Source organism: Ictalurus punctatus, chromosome 15, assembly GCF_001660625.3.
Source record: "Ictalurus punctatus breed USDA103 chromosome 15, Coco_2.0, whole genome shotgun sequence".
NCBI classification, from domain to species: Eukaryota; Metazoa; Chordata; class Actinopteri; order Siluriformes; family Ictaluridae; genus Ictalurus; species Ictalurus punctatus.
The window spans coordinates 11,218,852-11,241,375 of record NC_030430.2 but is presented as its reverse complement, the minus strand read 5'-3'; the positions used below and the strand labels follow the sequence as shown (position 1 = coordinate 11,241,375).

Here is a 22,524-nt window from a genome sequence, read left to right as displayed (position 1 = left end):
GCTCTTGTTTACTTGTTATTCAGTATTGGTTAAAATATATATTCTTCAATTGATAACACTTTGTTAAGCCTCTGTCAGGGTTAATCAATATTGTTATATCCTTCACAGGGTTTCAGAGTGCCAGCATTTCACTCAAATTTGCAAATGATATTTCTTCGGTACAAAGGTGAAATATTGCCAAATAGCACACATACATCAGCACAATATGTGCAATTTACATCTCAATGATGTCTCTACAACCTTGTTTACGAAATGGTCATGTCTGGGCTTTGAATCGGCCATTCCAAAACAAAAACCTTCTTTTTTTCAAGCCATTCCTTTGTAGTTTTTGCCCTGTGCTTTAGCTCATTGTCCTTTTAGAGCATATATTTTCGCTTTAAATGCACATTATTAGAACAGGTACTCATCAAAAATTTGTTTATACACTATATGGCCAAAGGTTTGTGGACACCTGACCATCACATTAATATGTGAATTCCAGATTTAGTCCTCCATTTGCTCTTATAACAACCTCCACTCTTCTGGGAAGAATTTTCACTAGACTTTGGAATATGGCTTTGCCTATTCTATTTGCCTAATGAATTTGCCTATTCAGCCACAAGAGCATTAGTGAGGTATGGCACTGATGTTGGGAGAGGAGGCCTTGCACACAGTCAGCATTCCAGTTTAGCTCAAAGATGTTCAGTCGAGTTGAGGTCATGACTATGTTCAGGCCACTCAAGTTCTTCTACATCAACCTTGTCAAACCATGTCTTCATGGACCTCACTTTGTATGCATGGACATCAGAAATTGTAATGCTATAGCATACAAAGACATTTTATAAAACGGTGTGCTTCCAACTTTGTGGCAAGAGTTTGGGGAAGGCCCACATATGGGTGTGATGGTCAGGTGTCCACAAACTTTTGGCCATATAAGTGTATTTGGCTTCATGATGTTCCTTTCTCGTTCCTCTTATTGAAAAGCAACCTTTTTCATAGGAATGGTGTTACCTGGGTGTTACCAGGGTTGTTTTTTGTTTGTGCCAAATATTATGCTTTGGCTTTAGACCAAATGTCTCACCTTAAGTCTCACCAGACCACAAAATCATTTTCACAAAAGCTCTCAAATATTCTGAAATTGTTGAGGTCTGCACAGGTTTCAGCCAGTGAGCTCTGTAACTCCTTTAGTAGCTGGCCTCCTGGACACTCCATTGACAATTGCCCTCCTTCACTCAGTCTTGGTAGTGTCTGGGTTGTCCCATACTTCTTTCCACTTTGTTAATGGATAATGGATCTAACCATGCTCCTAAGAAGGTTCAAATTTTTTACTTATGTTTTAATATGTTCCTTATAAATTCTACTTGAAGCTTCACAGGCAGTTTCTTTGGCCTTCATGACAGCATGACTGAGCTGATCTGCCTTTTATCTGTGAGACCTCTCAAAGTCATACTTTCCAGAGGCACTGTATAAAGAGATTCACTGGTTAAGCACAGTGCAGTGTCACAGCGTAAACACTACAGGAATGTATTTTTGACTCACCCATGGTCCAGAAACGCAGCTTTACCGCAAACATATAAGCCTTAATACAGACATTAATAATTATAGATTGAAAATGGTGCCATCTGTCTGTTTTAGAGAGAATATTAATCTGGGAAAAATATTGTAGCGGTTCATTATGAGTTGTCATGTCCACAGTACAACTTGTGTTCTTGAATTCTTTATTAATAAAGAATTCTTTAGCATTATGGCATCTAGTTCTATAATAGTGATGCATCAAATGACTGTGTGCCGTCTACATGTTTCACTGTGCTACACAAGTGCTCCTAAATGTGCTTCCATGCAGGACATTTAGTCATTTTCTATCTAAAATATATCACCATCACTTATTTATCTTAATTACAGTACAAATTCTGCATTAATGAAGCCCAGTCACAGACATGTATTGCATGCTCAAATCTGCTGCCAAAATGTGTTCCAAATGGGACAAGATCCAGGATAATTATCAGAACCAGGGCCAGGAACCCTGCAGTTCACAATTTGATTCATTGTGATTAGCCATACCAGGGGAAAAGAGGATGCCATTGTTCACATATTTAATTTACAAATCAGTTGTATGGTTGAATTCAGACACAAGTGGAAGGCAACTATTTTAAGGATTCCCTCTGGGTTTTCATATGACTTATTGGGAAGGTTAGATGGAACATATGCCAAGTCAGCTATGCTTGTGATAGGCCATGACCCTGAAATCGGCTTCCGTTCAGTACTGACAGAGTAGACGGTGCTATGTGCCAGCTCTCTGCCAAGCCAGGCCAAAGAATAATAATCTTCTGCACTTTAACTCTAGAGAAAGTTAAAATAAAAAAGGCGTGCTATACAAATTAATTTGCTGATGCAAAACCTTATAGGAAAGTGTTGCTTTTGCTAAAGGAATCTTAATGCTGTGTTGGCTTATTTGTTAATTATAATTGAACTTGATTCATGAAGCTCATGTGAGCTGTAGTCAGTTTTATATTAGGTATGTATTAGGTTATGCGTTAGAGTATGCGTTACCTTGCTATTCTTAGTATTTACTGATCAGCCATAACATTAAAACCACTGACAGGTGACGTGAATAACATAGATTATCTTGTTACAATGGCACTTGTCAAGGGGTGGGATATATCAGGCAGCAAGTGAACAGTCGCTTTGGAAGCAGGGAAAATGGGCAAGTGGAAGGATTTCTGATAAGGGCCAAATTGTGATGGCTAGATCAGAGCATCTCCAAAACAGAGCATCTTCCGGAGTGTCCCTGATATCCAGCTTTTAATACCTACCAAAAGTGGTTCAAGGAAGGACAACTGGTGAACTGGCCACAGGGTCATGGACACCTAAAGACTCATTGATGCGCGTGTGCAGTGAAGACTACCCCATCTGATCTGATCCTACAGAAGAGGCACTATATAACAAATTGCTGAAAATGTTAATGCTGGCTATGATAGAAAGGTGTCAGAACACACAGTACATCGCAGCTTGCTGCGTATAGGGCTGCGTAGCCTTCGACGGCTCAGAGTGCCCTTTCCACAGCTGATCCCTTTCCACAGCTGAAAGCACCTACAATGGGCACGTGAGCATCAGAACTGGACCATGAAGCAATGGAAGAAGATGGCCTGGTCCATGTTCTTCTGTTCACATTTTTCTCTATGAAGATAAGAATGTATCCACATACTTCTCTATGACACATGAAACACAAGATTGCTCTTTGAGTCCTCTAATGTGTATAATGGTTTTGCCTGAGGAGCATTGGCATAAATCACACAAATAAAATAGTAACATTGATTGCTATGCAGTACTTGTTCTAGTACTGTAGTAGTGAAATCAGTCAATAATGACTGTAGCTAGAATAATGAAATAAAAACCAAAAACAATTATATTTAGTGTAAATTCAGTATATGTGTAAATGTTCCTCAAAATATTAAGTAAACCTGACTTTTAAATCTGTTTTTCTGATAAGGATATTAGCAGCTTAAGCCAATCCATTAGTTAAGTATTGCCTTAGACATGCACACACAATGATTCACTGGGATTGCAGGAAGCCATAGACCTTTTTTTTTTTTTTTTTTTTTTTTTTTTTTTACCTCACTAAGTATTGATCATGGCAAATTGTCTGGTGTTCTTCCTAGAAGATTGTATAGCCTGGTACAGCTGTAGTTTCTAGATATGTGATACAATCAAACTCTTAGGAGTGACACTGTAAGTAAGACTTTCAAAACCAGACTGCTTTCAATAAAGACCCCTATTTGCCGCAATGCGCATTTGCATGGGTTAGTTTGCGCTGCTGTTAAGCACTGTTGTCTGAAACATTTGATTTTGTTTTCTGTACAACACATTTCACAACTGTTGCCTAGCTAATGAGCTCGGGAACTCTTGAGTGAGTTTCTGCCAGACACAGAGTCTGCAGCCTACAAAAGAACATGATTTGCAGTACTAATGGCTACATCCCTATATGAGGGCTTTAGATGTAAAATTTATGTATATTTAGACTTATGCTCAATGTGTCATTATAATTTGTGTATTTGTTTGTTTGGATGCCTAGCTAAGCCTCAGTGGGTGCAGACCATGCATGACAGTGCCTTATCCATTGATGAAAGGCTGTTTTGGGAATGTAAAGCCAGTGGAAAACCCAAGCCCTCATACAGCTGGCTAAAGAATGGAGAACTACTTAACACAGAGGTAAAGTAATAACTAAATGTTGTGATGTTATTCGTGACCAAACATGTTTGATTTTGTGCTAAAAATGTATTTGGATGTATTTTTATTGAAAATGTATTTGTATATGTCATTCCTTAATTGCCATGGTTGATTGCTGTCCATTCATATTAATTAAATGAGGTATCTTACATATTAACAGAAATTCAGGGTGAGTATTACAGCACTGTGCAATTTTTTATTGGAAAGTGTTGATTAATTTTCTGTTACAACACAGCTCTGACAGTAGTGACTGCAGGGCAAGCGACAAGTATGTATATATTAAGGCAGGCCTTGTTATACACAGGTGTCAAATTCAATTTCTGTCACAATTATCATTTTTATGAGTCATTGAAGGGCCATAAATAAGGCGATTATGTTTATAACTTAGAAATGCATCTATTCTCAAAGTTGATGTTGGTCTTGAGTGTGTTTACTGCATTTATTTCTGTTTCATGATTATGACAACAGTGGTGTTCATTCATACCACAGCTCCTTTACTGTAGCATTAAAGGGAAAAAAATCATATGGGCTTATTTTTGTTAAGAACATGTCCTCAGTCTCCCAGTTCACTTTTCTTTGCTTTCAATCAACTTACTTTTTATATTTATGGAGATAGCTACATGGGGTGATGCTTTTCAGCATTTGGAGTCCATCATTATATCAATATTAACATGAGACACGTTTCTGAAGCAATTTAGACAAGCATCACACATAACCACTCATCCATTTTATTAAATTTTATTTATTATTTCATTCCACAAGACCCCTGTCTAATGTGTCTCTCTCATATGTGGTTTATTCACTGTCCCACTTGTTTATTCAATGTCATGTTTGTGTTTTTAATACAGCTGGTCCAGTGTTGACTGTCTCCATGCCACATGTTTTATGGACACTGTTGTGTGTTTGACACTGTTGTATGAAAACATTAGTTTTCTTTTTTTTTTAAATAGCATGCTTTCAAGCTGGTGTGTGCAGTGTGGACTGACATTTACTACACCTATATGATGCATCCAGTGTGAATCTTGGGTTATACTAAATATTGAGCAGTAGTGATTTGAAATGGTTACATGAAATGACACTGTAAAATCCTGACAGGCAAGGCAGAGAAGTGAGAAGTGCTTCACTTAGCAAACTAAATCACGTCTCAAAAAAAGGCGTGTTTCTGTCGTCGGTGTGTTCAAGGTAAAGGTCACTTCCAGCTCTGCTTGCATTTGCCCTCTCTAGCAGATCCCACTCGATGCAACACAAACAGCCTATAAAGAAACATCATTAATAACCACCCACAGGTGCAACCACTCACTCATTACCTGCTCATGCTCTGCAACTCCTCCCATTCACAGCTGGTCACAGCTGCCTGCCAATTCCCTCACTACCACAGGAGCAGTGGGCAATATTTGGCCGATGGACCTTGAGTTTGACACCTGTGTTTTAAAATGTTACAGTTTCAATAATAACAGGGATTTGTATGGCATGACATACACGTTCATATTATTTAAGCCTAATGAGAAAGAGAAAAAAGAAGAGTGCTGGTGGGGGAATGGCAAGGTATAGCTTGTAGAAGTGATAGCAGGAACTTATTTTGCAGATGTTCCACAACATTAAATGTAACAAAAAATAAATAAATAAATAAAAATGACACATTCTTTAATAAAGAATGCATTTTTTTTTAAATTGCCCTTAGTCTAATACCATTGGGTGTTTAAAAAATTATATAAACAGAATAAATAACTCCAGGATTAGGATATCAGTAACTCTATTATAGAATAATAATCAACTTCAAAGTGGTAACACAGCACCCTAAGGTTGATTATTTTCCTATAACAGCAGTCTTTGTCCTGTTCTACTTCCTTTCGTTCCAGACCACCAGGGCAATTTAATTTCCTTAGTGGAGTTTTCCCATTTGCTTGTCCCCATTCTCAGTACTAATAGCAAAATAGTTACTAGCACTGCTTCAGTGAGGAGTCAAGCAGAGCCCGCTGGGAAGAAAATTAAGGTACTTCGCCGTGTTGCAGAGGCAAGAACAGAAGTAGGCACAAGATTCAATGGATCAGTCCCAAGGAAGGGAAGCAAGTGCTTTATTACATTGGGACGCAGATTAGACGGCAGTGGGCATGGGCCGAGTGCAAGAGTTGTTAGCAGCTGTTAGGGCTCCTAACATCCCATTTTGGCAGGAACTGCTAGTAGCTTACCATTGAAACAGTATGAAGATTGGAGTATAAAGCAGAAGCACAGCACAGCAGTACAGAATATGCTTTAGAATATGCATCAGACTGGTGTTAAGACAGATTTGGCTAAATTAAAGCTGGATATACTCAATACAGCTGGCCAAATGCCTAATTCGTTTTGTAGTACATTTGCTCAAGCAAGTGACTGGGCTTTTCCCCGGTGTAATGATTTCATTAATAAGCTCTTATGGGCATTGAAGAGCAGATTGAAGCCATGACTTGATTAAAGGGCAGACATACGGTTTGCATAAAGGATTTAGAAACCATAGGCTTATGATCCATACCTCTGGTAGAGACCCTCTGCCTCGTTAGTGGTACAGGCTGTTGCCACATTGTGAGAAAAGCGAGTGTAAGTTGTATCTCCAATACAGTGGTATATGTACTACTGAAACTTAAAGAAATAATGCCTATAGCAATGGATGCATTTGGCTCAGAGGGTTTTTAGACAACACTTCATGCTATGGGAGTCATAGCAACAGGTAGCAGCAGATCACTGGGGCTGATAACATAGATGAAGAGACACGTTTGGTTGACTTAAATACCATTGAGTGAGCATGGCAGAGGTCTTTCGTGCAAAGGCATGTTCTATTTGAGACAAAAATATAATATATGAAACAACAAATCAAAACAAAACAAATGAAAAAACAAAGCTCAACATCAGTATATCAACATACTTGAAATGAGAGCTTTGTGCCTAATATTGCAATATTTTCATAAACCCCTAAAAAAAAAATGCAGGAAATAGTGCAGACACGCAACACCATGGTGGTATTTTACATCAATCACCATGATGACACAAAAGCACAAGTTATGTTGAATTGGGCAAACAAGGTCTGGGCAGGTGCATACCTTCTGGCTTTGAGAGCTGCATACCCACTGGGCCAGTATAATCAGACAGTCAATGTACTGTCACACTGCAAGCTTATGCCCATGAAATGGCAAATCACAAGAAGGTAGTTCAGTTCATTTGGAAGACCTATGGAAGTCAATCTGTTTGTGAACAGACATATCCCTGCTCAGTGTGGTTCACATACAGAGACTGAATTTTTAAGCCAGGGTGCATTGGCTCATGATTGGCTAAACCTACAGCTCTTGGTTTTCCCATCACTGTCATTGTTCTGGATAACACAATGCGGTGCGTTCACACATTTCACACTGTGGCCAAACCCATAATTCCTGGCCAGATATTGATGCAACAGTATATCAATAAATCTATCCACCTATCTGTTCTTGCATATGAGAGTGTGCCCAGGCCAGCTGTGTCCAGTGAAGGCTTTCAAAAGTGCAATGTGGAAGTGAATACCAGCTGGTGTGTCACTGACCATCTGTTTGTGTGCTTTGGGGAGCACTATAATGGGGGAATCTGTAGTCTAAAGACAGGTTAGCCCCTTGGGTAAAGGAAGTGAATGCGCAAACATACAGTACTGTGCAAAAGTTTCAAGCACATGCAAAGAAATGCTGTAGACCAAAGATGCCTTCAAAATAAATTAATTAAATGTTTCTACATAAAAAAATACCTTAAAGAGCAGTGAACAATAGTAACTTAAACAAAGTCAATATTTGGTGTGACAAAAAATAACAAAAATTAAAATAGTAGTCTCCGGTACAATTTGTGCAGTTTTATAAGGAAATGAGCTGGGAACTTTTATTGAGCATCTTGCAGAACCAGCCACAGTTCTTGGAGACTTTGACTGTTGCACATGCTTCTTATTTTAACAGCAAACCCAGCAGCCTTCATTGTGTTCTCTTACATAATATGCTTCTTTCTTTAATGACATACAAACATTTTTCTGTAACATTTAATTTTGTGCTAGAAAACTATTGTTTGTGAATCTAAAATGTATTTTGTACTGATTTGATAATGTAAATTATTACATAGTAATAAAGTCATAAAATAAAAAACTATAACAAAGTTTGTACTAAAAAAAATAGGGTGCCTAAAACTTTTGCACAGTTAAATGCCTTCTTGATGTGCTATGTGATTCTTTCTGGCCAGCACATCTGGATATTTGTGAAGTGGCTGCATGGAGTTCATCATATAACTTTCTTCTGAGTTTACAAACTGAATTTTGCTTCACAAAGGAACGTGTGATGAGCGGCTTTATCTATCTGTACCTGGTTGGGAAGAGTTAACAGAGGAACAAAGAGGAAATGGTGTTAACACAGGAACACAAGGGAACAGAGACGGGAGAGTGTTCACAATAAACTTATCAAGTACAATATCAGCACCTTGAGTAACTCTCACCAGTATCAGAATGTTGACTAATTCACCCTGCTTGAGTGATTTTGATTTTGATTCTTACCATTTAAAAAAAAAAACAGTTTCTGCTTGAGTGATTTTTATCCTCAATAGCTCAAGGAACAGTATCAATCAACAGGTCGAGTGATTCTCATCCTCAGTAGGAAGCAGTATTAACACCTTGGATTCTCTATCTCTATAAAATTTAGCATTTGCATAATTCATGACTGCCCTTTGTATAAGGACTTGTTACTAACCCTCATAACAATCACCTGGCTTCCACTAGTTCTGAAAATAAAATGCCCAGGCAGTCCTCCACTCAATTGTAGAATGTCTGGGTTACGCATGTAAGCCTGTTCCCTGAGGAAGGTAACGAGACTTTGCGTGAGCTTCACGCTGTGGGAACATGTCCACGCATGACCAGTATCTGGAGTCTGTGTAAAATCATGCCAAAATCACTTCATGACCTTGCCATGGTCAGGTGATGTGGCATTTCGCATGCCATGTGACCATAAAATAGCACCTGTAAACCACGTCATCAGTTTTGTCTGAATTGTTTGCAATTACAAGCATACCCCTGTATGACAAAGCTACGCAACGTCTCATTCCCTTCTCAGGGAACAGAGTTACATGCGTAACCCAGACGTTCCCTGTCAAAGGGAACTCAACATTGTGTGAGCTTAACACTGTGGGAATGAGTGTACCCACTCTGTCATACTGAGGGTATGGTCTGTCCAAAAAGGTCTGTGTCTGAGGGTCACTGCAAGACCCTCGGCCAAACTTTAATACAGAATGAATGTGTGTGGTGTAGACCACCCCGCGGCAGCACACACATCCTGTAAAGGTACCCCTAGATAAAGCCTTTGAGGGGGCGACCCCCCTAGTGGAATGAGCTCTTAAGCCCGGATGCATAGAGAGACCTCGTGCCTCATAAGCAATCTTCTCTGAAGCTCACTCTAAAGGCTTAAATGGAGCACCTGACAGACCATCCATGACCACAGAAAGATCCCAGGAAGGTTTACATGGTCTGCAGATGGGCCTCAGCCATCTGACACCATGCATAAACCTTGAAGTTAGAGGATGTTGCCCCACAAAGGCTCCATCAATTGGGGCGTGGCTGGCTGAAATGGCAGCCAGGTAAACCTTAATCATAGAAGGAGCCAGCCCTGCTGAGAAACGTTCCTGTGAGAACTCCAGGACTGTAGCTGTTTCACAGTTTACTGGGTCTAACTGACATTCCTCACACCACAGTACAAAAAGTTGCCACTTGAATGCAAAAAAATTCTCGCAGATGGTGCGCTAGTATTTCACATGGTCTCTATAACCTCAGTTGAGAGACCGGAATCCATGAGCTGGGGACCCTCGAGGGGAAGTTTCAGTAGTTCCGGCTGAGGGAGAAAAATCAATGGAGTGAAGGCAAACCACTGTGGGCAGTGTATTGTCTCATTGGAGGCAAAAACATCCATTTCTGCTCAGCCAAACCTCCGCCATATGGACTCCCCCACTTGTCGATGGAACCTCCACTTCCCGGGCCTCAGCCCCTGCCTCGACAGGATGTCTACCACCACATTCTGCTTGCCTGGAATGTTCATTGCACTCAAAGGCAAAACATCCCCTCTGCCAGAGCCCACCTGAACAGGGGGCACGAATGTAACCCTCCCTGGTGGTTGATATATGAGACCACTGCTGTATTTTCTGTCATAACTAACACATGGTGACCTCTCAACTGAGGAGAAGAATTTCAGTGCTAGGAATACACCCCACATTTCTAGGCGATTTATATGTCACACTAGATGAGGGCTGCTCGAGAGAAAGAGCTGGACGGCCGTCTAAGAGTGCACCCCAGCCCGTGAGGGAGGCATCTGACAATACCGTCTTGTGATAAAGAGATGCCCCTCTGTGTGTGACCTGAGGCTAGAAACCGGGGACACCTCCAAGTTCTCAGAGCACATAGGCATCGCAGTGTAACACTCTTAGGGCACTTGACCTCGGATGAAACCCTAACCTTCAGCCACCACTGAACATGAAGTCTCATGTGCAATAGGCCCAATGGTATGACATTGGCTGCTGTTGCCATAAGCCCCAACAGTCTCAGTAGAGACTGGAGAAGATGCCCAGACCTAATTTTATCTTGCTCAATGTTGATAGGATTGACCCTATACATGTTGGGGATAGACACGACTTCATTGTATTTGAATCCCATATAACCCCTAGAAAAGTTGCCTCTGACTGGAGAAGCAACTTTCACTGAGGTTCAACCTGAGCCTCAAACTCCTTATGTGTGTGAGAACAACATCTCAATGTTGAATCGCCAACTTCCTGGACCATTCTAGAATTAACCAGTCATCCAGGTAGCTTAGTACACGGATGCCCTGGAGTCGCAAGGGCATCCATGTACTTCATGAAGGTGCGAAGGGATAAAGCTAGACTGAAATGAATAACTGATATTTATACACTCTGCCTTCAGGAACTTCCGGGACCAGGCAATGGAATATACACCTTTTTAGGTCTATAATCGCAAACCAATCATCTAACTGAATCTGTGGTACAATAAGTTTGAGCATCAACATTCTCATCAACCCTAACCCTAACCTGTATGTTTGAAGAGTACGGTTGAGATGTTGCAGATCTAAAATTGGCTGCATACTCCCGTCTTTTCTGTGGACCAGGAAATAACAGCTGTAAAAACCTCCCTCCCTCAGAGAAAGAGGTACATGTTCTCTGGCTCCTTTGTCCAAAAGAGATCTTACTTCCTGCACTAACATCAGGCTCTGCTCTGTGCTGACTACTGTGGTGAGCACGCCTCTGAAACGGGGGGTTGAGCTATGGATTGGACCCGGTAACCCTTTTCTATGGAGAGCAGAACCCATGGAGATACATTTGGCAGTAGTTTCCATGCTGTCAGAAGGTATTATTAACATTTTGTTGGAGGGAAAGCATCAGAATTTTGTTGCCCTGTGACAGCCTGCTGACCAGAGAAAACTGGAAATTTGGGACAACATTGACTAAGGGAGCCCTACAGTAATACTGGGAGCTAACTGTCCTAACAACCTCATGCTACCTTTACATCCCTCCACGGCCCATCATAGGATTACCGCATAGGATTTGCCACCCAATGCTGAGGTGGTCTTACACGGCTTGGATGGTATAGCCAGCCCCCTTGATTTTGCTGCAGTCGACAGATAGAGGTATCTCACAAGCACCTCGTCCATCTTTGGCATAGCAAAATAACCGCAGTGTTTATTCCCCACAATAGCCAAATAATCCGACGTCATGGGGCAATAAACACGGGTTTCCCCAGAAGCGTAACACTTAATGTTGCACTTCCGGGGAAAAAGGGAGTTTTCTGCGGTGTGAGGGAGCACTCTCCTTATCATTGGCACTCTCACTTCTCACTGGGTTCGCAAGCTCCCAAACCCAGTACCAGAGAGTTGGAGGAAAGAGCGAGTCAGTCCCCTCAAGGGCTTCTACAGTATACTCCACTGCCATACACTTCACACAGAAAGTGTGTCCATCCCCCAATGTAATATATCTGTTTTTCTTTTACTTTTTTTTTTTTTAGAGCAGGGAGTAACACACACACACACACACACACACACACACACACACATATATATATATATATATATATATATATATATATATATATATATATATATATATATATATATGTTCTAAAGAAAAGCAGAAAAATAAGAGAGAAAGTGAAGAGTTCTAGCAATGTATGTTCACACAGACAACAGACATGTTGCTTCAATGAAGACAAAGAGGTGGATGATGTTGTTTACGTGCGAAATGCCACATCACCTGACCATGGCAAGCTATAAATTGCCGTGATTTTACACAGACTTCAGATACCGGTCATGTGCGGAGGCATTCCCACAGCTTGAAGCTTACGCAACATTGAGATCGCTTTGAAAAGGAACCATGGTTACATACAGTTCCCTCCGGAACTATTGGAATGGTAAGGCAATTTTTTTCTGTAGACTGAAGGGTTTGAGATCAAAATATGAATATGAGGAGAGAGTTTCAATTTTCAGTTTTTATTTCTTGGCATTTATATGTAGATGTGTAAAATCATATAGAACATAGCACATTTTGTATCAGACCACCCAGTTTGTAGGTGAGCAAAAGTATTGGAGCATGTGACTGACAGGTGTTACTTGTTACCCAGGTCTGTCCTGATAGATGGCCTGTTTAAACAAAAAATAGCTCTGAACATCCACTCTTGGTTTTAGACTTCAGCTTGACCTGTGAAGACGGCATTTGTTGTTTAAAAAGATATGCCAACATGAAGATCAGAGACTGTCTGTGGGAGAAAAGCAAGCCATTTTGAAACTGAGAAAAGAGGGAAAATCAATCAGAGGCATTGCACAAACATTGGGCATAGCCAATACAATTTGGAATATCCTGAAATAGAAAGAAACCACAGGTGTACTGAGCAGCAGAGACCAAATCGGTCAGCCAACGAAAACAACAGCTGATAACAGAAACATTGTGAGAGCTGTGAAGGAAAACCCCAAAACAACAGTCAGTGACATCACCAACATCCTCCACATGGCAGGGGAGGTTTCTTTGATTCTTTAAATCCACTGTTCAAAGAAAACTTCAAAAGCAGAAATTTAAAGGCCACACCACAAGATGCAAGTCACTCATCAACAGTAAGTATCGGAAAATCAGATTGGAATTTGCAAAGAAATACAGAGATGAGCCACAAAAGTTCTGGAACCAAAATTAACCTCTACCAAAATGATGGAAAGGCCAACGTGTGGAGAAAGAAAGGATCTGCTCAGGGTCTGATACAAAAGGTTCTATGTTTTATGTTGTTTAAAACATCTAGATATAAATACCAGGAAATAAAAGCTGAAATCCTAAACTCTCATCTCATATCCATTTTTTTTTATTTCAAACCCAAATTTCTTTGGTGTATAGCACAATCAAATGAATTGGCCTTGCCATTCCAATAGTTTCAGAGGGGACTGTATGCATCTTTCAGTTGTATTGCTTATGTAATAATGAAAATGTAATAAGTGTGAGTACCATGTTACATCGATAAATGCATTTCTTGTTTGTTTTTAGTATTTTTTGTCTTTGTCCTTTTTGTCTCTCTATCTGAGTGTTTGTGTGTGTTTTGCAGGACAGGATTCACATAGAGAATGGCGCTCTAACTGTAGTCTCAGTCAACCTGTCTGATGCTGGCATGTATCAGTGTGTTGCAGAAAACAAACATGGCATTATTTATTTCAGCGCTGAGCTAGTGGTGCTTGGTAAGACAGTTCTCAAGACACTTTTCCTTTTGTTTTTTGTGTCTTCTCCTACTTCCTTTTTGTTTGGTTCTTTCCTTTATCATCACAAATTGCTTTGTGTCATGAATCTGAAGTATGCAATGGACTCTGGAAGCCTTCTCCAAAGGGAACTTTTGTTATACTTAAGGGAAAAACCGATATTAATGTTTCTGGCCTCATGCACTAAGTCTAAGTTTGTGTACTCAGAGAGTATCAAGCTGAAATACAAGAATTATAATATAATAAAAGCATTAAAAAGCATATTTCTGTATATCAAGAAAGATGTTCTAGTCACTGTCACATGCCCAAAAACATTAACAAAGTTTTGTGAGACTATTATGAGCTATATCATAATCCTTTGTGGTTGGGGTTTAAAGAGTCTGCAGTCCAGATGGATACTAATATCCAAAACTATTACATCTTAAACACAGCTAGAAACAATGCAGTGGCTGACTTTATATGCTGTGGAGAAAACATTTATTTGGCCCACACTCTCAGTGGCTATGGTGATAAGAGGGGCCTAGCAAATGGGTTGAAATTATTATTAAATACTAAAGGGAGAAAAATAAGGGCAAAATCAATTTAAAAAATTATAATAACAAGAGCATCTCCAAATGTCTGTAACTACCCATTCGTCATGTGAAAACAATTTGTGCTTTCTCAATCAACATAATTACAACTCTAAGAGCATGACTAAAAGTTACCCTCCAATTTATTTATTTATTTATTTATTTATTTATTTTACATAATTTGAATACATCGTTTTAGCCACATTATGATCAAAGGTAGCAGAAAGTAGTGAGTGTTAATGTAGGGATGTTAAAAGGAGCAAGAGTGAGAAGGGAAGCAATTGAAGGCACTGTTATTCAAGAAACAAAGTGCCCATTATGGCATATAAAGCATCTAACTATTTTTTTATACAGGGGCTGACTGAACACCCCAGGCTAATTAAGTAATAGCAATGCTATCTCGCAGCATAGTGGCCAACAGCAACTGCACACAGCAAGAAATGTACCATCAGTTCTCCATTATTCTCCACTGCTCTATGATAAGATGGTACTCTCCATTGCCCTTACATTAGTTTGTATTGATCTAGAATTGCTATGCTCTTTCTTGACAAAGCAATGTAACTGTCATTGTGTTAAATATAGCAATTTAAGTTAGTGCTATTCTCAGTCTGTACAGCTCTGTAGAGATAGATTGTATATCTATCTGTCTAACTATCTATAAGTCTGTATATCTATCAATCTATCTGTGGATGACAAAGGAAACACCAGTGGCTCTTTTCTGCTATTGGGATTTTTTCTGGAATAGTTTGGCTCCCCTCATCTTCTTAGAGGGAATGGTCACTGCAAAACAGCACAAAGTTACTCTGACTGATCACCTTTATCCTATCAGGAAAGATTTCTATCCTCATGGGAGTGGTCCATGGATGACAGTACCCAAATCCATAAGGTACGAGGGCTCACTTTATAGTTTGATGCTGTGGCCTTCACAGTTACCAGATTTTAGCCCAGTTAAACACCTATGTGACATTTTGGTCAGACATGTTACACAGCGCTCTCCACCACCATCATGAAAACAACAACTAAGGGAGTCTCTTTTGGAAGAATTTTGTTCATCCCTCAAGTACAGTTCAAGAGTAGAATCAGTCCATATACTAGGCACTTTGGTATTCTCTGCTGTGTGCAGGTCAGTTTGCGCACTCTGCTGTCCTCAGACCGGTTTGTACTCTCTGTAGCCCTCACATTGGTTGATACTCCCTTCTGCTCTCAGATGAGTTATTATGTCTCTCTTTGCACTGCATTTTTTCTTCTCAGCCTCACCCCCAGATTTCAGATCCCAAGTGCGAGCACTACTTAAAGCTAAAACTGGCAGCACTGTGACTATGGAGTGCAGGCCCCAGGCTTATCCCCCTCCCATCACATCATGGAGGAAAGGCAGTGAACAGCTCCAGAGCACAGAGAGGTAAGGATGTTAACTCTGTTTCCCTCCTCTGCTTTTCTCCCTAGTGGGCTTTCTCTCATGTTTCCTATTTGCCCTTTTTGTACTGGCTTACTGTTTTTCTTCTTATCTTGATAACTGTAACAGGTTATTTGTTTTTTTTATGTTAATCTTAATCTTGTGACAAAAATACATTATAGTTTTAGTCTTATTTCAGACATACAGTTATTGTTAGTTTATGTTTGTCACGTCTGGATCTACTGGCAATCCAGGAGCCACTGTTCTTCATCCCCCCTCCAAATACAGGAAAGACATTATAAAGGGTACACTCACTTGACTTATAGTAAACCTAATTCCTAATTTTCTCCCAGTCAATCTATCTATTTAAATTGCTAATTCACACAAATTCTTTGTAATGTTTTGCCATCGTTTTTGTGTTCTGGTTTCAACCTGTTTGTTTTTCCATTTTTCTTGAATGTTTTATTATGCTATTTGCCTGATTATTTGACCTTATGCCTATTTTTGCATATACATGCACCTGCCTCTGATTTACTAGATTGACTGATGCAAACCTAGGGCACCTTGTGATAATTATAAAAGAAATAGAAATAATGCTTATATAATGCAATGAAAATAAAAGTTTTATGTTTTCAGAGTCAAATGAGGTCATTATCATTTGTCAATCCCATCAAAAAAAATCATAATTTCATCACACTGAGATTGACAGTTATGTGCTCTGTTGAAATCATCTGATTACATACAATAGCGCCATATAAAATATGTGTAGGCTATATGCATAATTGATTGATCACACGGTTAGTCTAGTGCTGTTTTATGACATATTATATTAATAATAAAGGGCACTTTTTTGTCTGCATTATCTTTAACTTTTAACTGTGCCTTGCCATCCAATTATTGCAAATAATGTCAAAGGGTTTTTGGTAAGAATCCGCTATTGAGTCTATTTGGATGCAGGCTTCAATAAAGGTCACAATTAGTGCATGTAAAGTGTGCATGTGAGCACCATTCTGAAGCTGAAAATGAGAAATAGGACACCAAACAGCCTCGCAGACCTAATGGGTTTCTAAAAACTAGGACTCATGGCTGCAAGTGCACTATTTGGGACAGAGCCTTAACACTTAAAACTGATCCTTTAGTCATTTTTCCGCAATGTTTTTTTTTTTTTTTTTTAATTGCTAACATTATATTAGCTTAACTAGACAGATGCCACAAAATTCTGGGAAAAGGTTTGCCAAATGACTGGATCTGACATTTTCATCTCATTTTTTTATGTTGAGGAAATTGTCATTACATTTTGTCATGTATTCTGAGTATAAGGGTGAATTATTGTTTAACAGCTGTCAAAAGGTGATGGAGCAACAGCAATTGTGGTTGGACACTGACCATAACGCTCATGAATTATGATTTATGAGACTATTGTCTTGGCTTGGTAGGGGGGTTGTACAGCAATTTGGACAGATTCTGTGAGGTATGAAATGATTCATAGGAGCTGATAAAAGAGTCAAAGATTTTTTTGTTTTTTTTTTCTAAAAAAATTTAGGATTAAGTAGTTTGGGAATTATTTTGTGAAGGAAATCTTAGGAAGAAGAAGGGCATTAGTGTTATGCCATGATGTGTTTGTCTAAAGAGCACACAGTGAGACATCCCCAGTTCAGTTTAACTGCAAGCACACACAAAAACATTTAATCTAACATTATAGATCCCCAACACTGGGCCTTATTTATCAATCTTTTAGTAAAGTTGTGTGTAAGTGTTAGTGAAAACCAAACAAAAAATTTCAACTGGATTTAAATTATCACGTGCATTCACAGCACAGTTTATTTGCATGTAGTGACACCCATAGAACTACATAAAAGTTCAAGTGAACATATAGTTGTGAGCACGAAACGAGCAATAAAGGTTAAGCCTGAAAATAGGAATGGAAATTATTTTGACTCACTATTATGTCAATAAAAATATTGAATAATATATAACATTAATAATAAAAACTGAGCTCTAACTCATCCATTAGCTGAGGCATTTGTTTACAGCTTATGGCCATACACAGACAGACGTCCATTTATATGGCACCATTTCATTTGTCATAATTGAATGATTAATTTTATTTGTCTTAATTCATGGGTTTGTGTTGGCTCACTTTCTTTATTTAAAAAAAAAATATTGTTAAATGATGCTAATAATAAAAAATGACTCATTTTCACAAAATGTTCTCAATGGTACTCTTAGTCACTGACCTAATAAACTAGCATGAGGATGTGTTTTTGATAGAGACTCCAAAGCTCTTCTATAAATCGCTCTGGATAAGGGCATCTGCTAGATGATGTAAACATAAAAATAAAAAAAAGCAATTTAAACATGGTAGTAAAATAAGATCTTCTGTAGTAGATCAATTCAAGGTTTACATTAGTTAGTCTTCCTATGTGTAAATTTACACATACTCAGGAGCATGAGTTAGATACGAAAATTTTTCTGAATTTATGTGATTTTTCTTTAATTTCTTGTGTAAATTTATCTGCCTACAATTTACATATACATTCATTCATATCCAGCTTGACAGATGAGGTCTAATGTTTCTGTGAATGCAATAGAATTAGCAGCATGTTCTTGAAAGTGCCATTGTATATAGTAAAAAGGGATTTTTTTGTTTAAAACAGAAAAAAACAAGAATAAACCTACATTCATCATCCACTTTAATAATAGTAACACCTGTACACCAGGCGTACAGGTTAAAGTCACAGAGATTACACGTTTTCCCTATTCTGTTGTTTAATGTGAACATTAACTGAAGCGCTTGACCTGTATCTGCACAATTTCTTGCATTATGCTGCTGCCATATGATTAGATAATTGCATGAATGTTCCTAATAGTGGATGGTTGCTGTAATAGTAATAAATCAATGCATTTATCGAATCTGATATATCAGTGAAACACAGACTTTATTTTTAAGTTCTACCACAGTTTATTCAGATATGTTTGATATTACTTAGACATGAGAAAGATATTCAAAACTTTGCTGGACTTGATTATGGTGGCACTACTTCCCTAAAGACTTCTTGAGTGATAGCAGGATGATGTGGTTGTAAATGCAGCACATTCATTACAGGCTTCATCAAGTGCACATTTGAAGGGATGTTTACTGACATAATAAACATGTATTGTTGCCACCAAGATGCATCAACCAGCCACAAGCCTTGCACCACCAAGTGATGATTGATGTTCAAATCCAATAAAACACACTAATATGGCCCTTTTAAAAGCCAAGATGAAACTTCACACCCTGTTAGCCAAAGAGGTTTCAATTTTGGGTAATGCTTTTCTCTCTCCTCCAGGATAAGCCTTCTCTCTGATGGAACACTAAGAATCATAAATGTGACAAAGACAGATGTGGGCAGTTATACATGCCTGGCTAGAAACCAGTTTGGTATGGCAAGCACCACCAGAAGACTACTGGTCACCGGTAAGTGTGTTATTTTACACTTTCATTGGTTTGCATGCTGTTCATAGTGTTATACACTTTGGAAACAGAAGCACATGTGCTGTTTAAGTTATCAAGTATTCAAGCTGTGTTAGTGTTTAGGATGGTATAGCTGCTTACCCAAAGACTTTTAAATAAATTCAGACAGATCACTGTCTGGGGAGAGAAATTGGCAGTGATGTGGACAATGAATGCTCTTGGGTTTCTGGTGAAGTTTATTCTCACTGTAATGAATTTGGAGAGAAAAGCTTTCTGGTCACTTTCTATGCAAGAGCTTTAAAGCAATACACCACCCTACTTTCTAAATTCAGGAAAGGTTAGCCTTTATTTAAAAATGAGGTTGGTACTTATTTGCTTGTCATGACTTCTTGTCAGAAGAAAAGACAGAAATAATTTTTAAATATTTTTTTTTTACTTATCCACCTACAGTAAAGATTTGACACGGGTATTTAGCATTTATTAGGTTATTCAAGATGTAAATCACATTCTATGGCCTTCACAGTCATCAGGTCTCAACCATATTAAGACACTATTTGGACTGATGTGTTAGACAGCATTTTCCACCACCATCATCAAATCAAAGAGAATAGTGTTTATCTCTCAAGTACAATTCCAGAGACTTGTAGAAGCCAAGGTGCCAAGGTGCAACGAAGCTGTTCTGGTGGCTTGTGTTGGCCCAATACTTTTTTAAGACAATTGATGTTGATTTTCCATTAATTTGCCACTTGCCTGTATTAATGGGTATTTTAAAATAATGTTTATTGTTTTGGAATCAAAATGGACAATCAGTTGATTGACAGGTAACAGCATATTGTAACATGAGGTTGTGTGGGATGTTTTGCTCAGATCCCACACGGATCACTCAGGGCCCAGTGGATATGGAGATCATAGTGGGCGAGAGTATCATTCTGCCGTGCCAAATCGCATGTGATGCCTCTCTGGATGTGTCTTTTTCCTGGGCCTTTAACGGCCAGCTCCTCAACAAACTCGACCCGCACTATGAGCACGTTGGAGGGGTAAGTGAAAAAACATTTAACTGTTAATATAATGGCATGTGTTTTGGTACATCATGGTGTCTGTTTTCAACTTCACAGTTTCTTAGAGGATGATATTAAACAGCATTAAGAGTCATTTAATTAAGCATTCTCAATTCCACACATCAGTAGATTCACACTTAGCCTTTAAATAGTAGTTTATTAAAGCAATAATACAGAAACGTATATTAGCTCACTTTTACCTGAAGTGTTTCCTGTTAAAATATTGTTTTGTTTTGGGTTTCTTTTTAATTGTGTAGGATTTTACATTATATGTGACGTTCTGCAGTTTTGGTCATCATTGGTGTGACATGTTATTAACAGTATTAACTATTTCAGATTTCTTCATTGTGGTATACCTGTATATCATAGCACTGTTACTCTCAACATATTCAATACTTACATAAATACTTAGAGTAAACACTATGACTAGATTAAGGTCAAATTTGCTATTTTTGTTTTTTGTTATATCACTGCTAACTATAATCATCTGCTTTTGGTGACAAGTGACAGTGTTCAACTATAAAGATTACAAAGGTCACCCTTAATAGAATTTTTGTCTTATACCTTTTCTGCTTTGGCCATGTTGTATAATCATTGAACGCTTATATTTAATGTTCCTTCCATCAAAATTTAATTAGCCCTCTATGCAGTGCTCTCATATGAATCATATTTGCTTTTATGCTTAGTGACCTGCAAATTCTGAGCTCGATAAATATGAATTCAGTACTTCTTGGCTATATAATGATGATAATTAGTATCAAGAAAGGAGGTAGAAAAATTTGCAGACAGATATATTATATCAATATTGAATCTGCATGATTACTTTTAGCTCTTGAAGAAAGTTTTATAAAGCTGTATTATATAAGGATGAAATATAGAAATTAGATTGGCTTTGAAGTATGTATGTTGTAATGCATTGTGAAAGCAAATTTGGTTATAAATCATAGCAGCAGTCTGGGGGAAAACTCATTTGAATTTTTTTGTTTATTTTATTTATTTATTTTTTTCTTGATTGCGAGATTAAGTTTGCTGATCAGTCTAAACTCATCAACAAATCAATCAGCCTTTTGGCAGATGCTCTTGCACACATTTTCCAAATTTTAGGTTTACCAGTGATTAATATCTGTAATAAGCTTTTTTTTCTCTTTTTTTTTACTAATTCTGCAATGTCCCCCATCTGGTGGGATTATCAGTCTGAAGTTCACAGCTTAGAAGAGTTCCATAGGACCGCTTTCCATAATGAAAGCAAAGCTGCAGGCTTACATTTGGCTTAAAATGCATATTAATTCGTTAATGCTGGCTTTTATTCTTCTGAATCTTCTGAATCCATAAAGACTGCTATTGCTAGAGGTATGACCGCAATGTTTGATTTGATTAAAAATCACAATTACATCAGTGTAATTGAGATTATAATGTATGTATGCCTTTGACCATTGATGTTTAGATGTTTGCTCTTTTTGTGAATTTTTGACAGTTACTGTTTAAATGAGTGTTTTCATAATATTTAAAAGTGCACAAGATTAGAACATATTTTACATTGTTATTTGTTATGTGGCCCAAGGAAATGAATCACTGAAGCCACAGAACACAGTCGAACACAGGAATTCCTCTTTACTTTAGTGTTGTGAAAAGGAAATGGAGAAGGGAAATGTGTCCCTGTTGGCAGCTCCTTTGGCAACCTGTACTAAAGGAATGAAAGTGCTTTATTAGGTACCTTAATTGCATGATCTTCTCCTTCAGTGTTCAGCTCTTTAGTCTAGCTCCAGATGAGTTGCCGGCCTGATGCATTTAGTGTCTATTTGTATGCATGTGCATTTGTTTATGAGCATTTGGTTTTACTGTGATTTTTGCTAAGGTTAGGCTGCCAGCAATCATGGGTTTGTATGTGTATCAAGTACTAGTGACTTTATCCAGGGAAGAGTCTTTCTTTTAATGTATAAGTACTCCCAAAATGATTTTTTAGTATACAGTTTAAATACAAGCTACAGCAATGCCTGGTAGACAACGTTACCACTACTCGTCATTTATATTTCGGGTATACAAATATATATACAAAGTTGGCATTCCAGTTGCATTTCAAAGTTACCTTTTG

At 38.4% G+C, this 22,524-nt stretch overlaps 1 protein-coding gene across 2 annotated transcripts in view; it reads left to right on the top strand.

Annotated features, from left to right (window-relative positions):
* The window catches only part of cntn3a.2 (contactin 3a, tandem duplicate 2), a 91,427-nt gene that overhangs the window by 50,492 nt on the left and 18,411 nt on the right, over window positions 1-22,524 (top strand). For both annotated transcript variants that reach the window (XM_053686477.1, XM_017486434.3), the window contains exons 9-13: window positions 4,052-4,188; window positions 13,808-13,937; window positions 15,776-15,923; window positions 19,250-19,377; window positions 20,242-20,411. In XM_053686477.1, coding sequence (XP_053542452.1) covers window positions 4,052-4,188; window positions 13,808-13,937; window positions 15,776-15,923; window positions 19,250-19,377; window positions 20,242-20,411 — 713 coding nt within the window. The remainder of the gene's footprint in view (window positions 1-4,051; window positions 4,189-13,807; window positions 13,938-15,775; window positions 15,924-19,249; window positions 19,378-20,241; window positions 20,412-22,524) is intronic.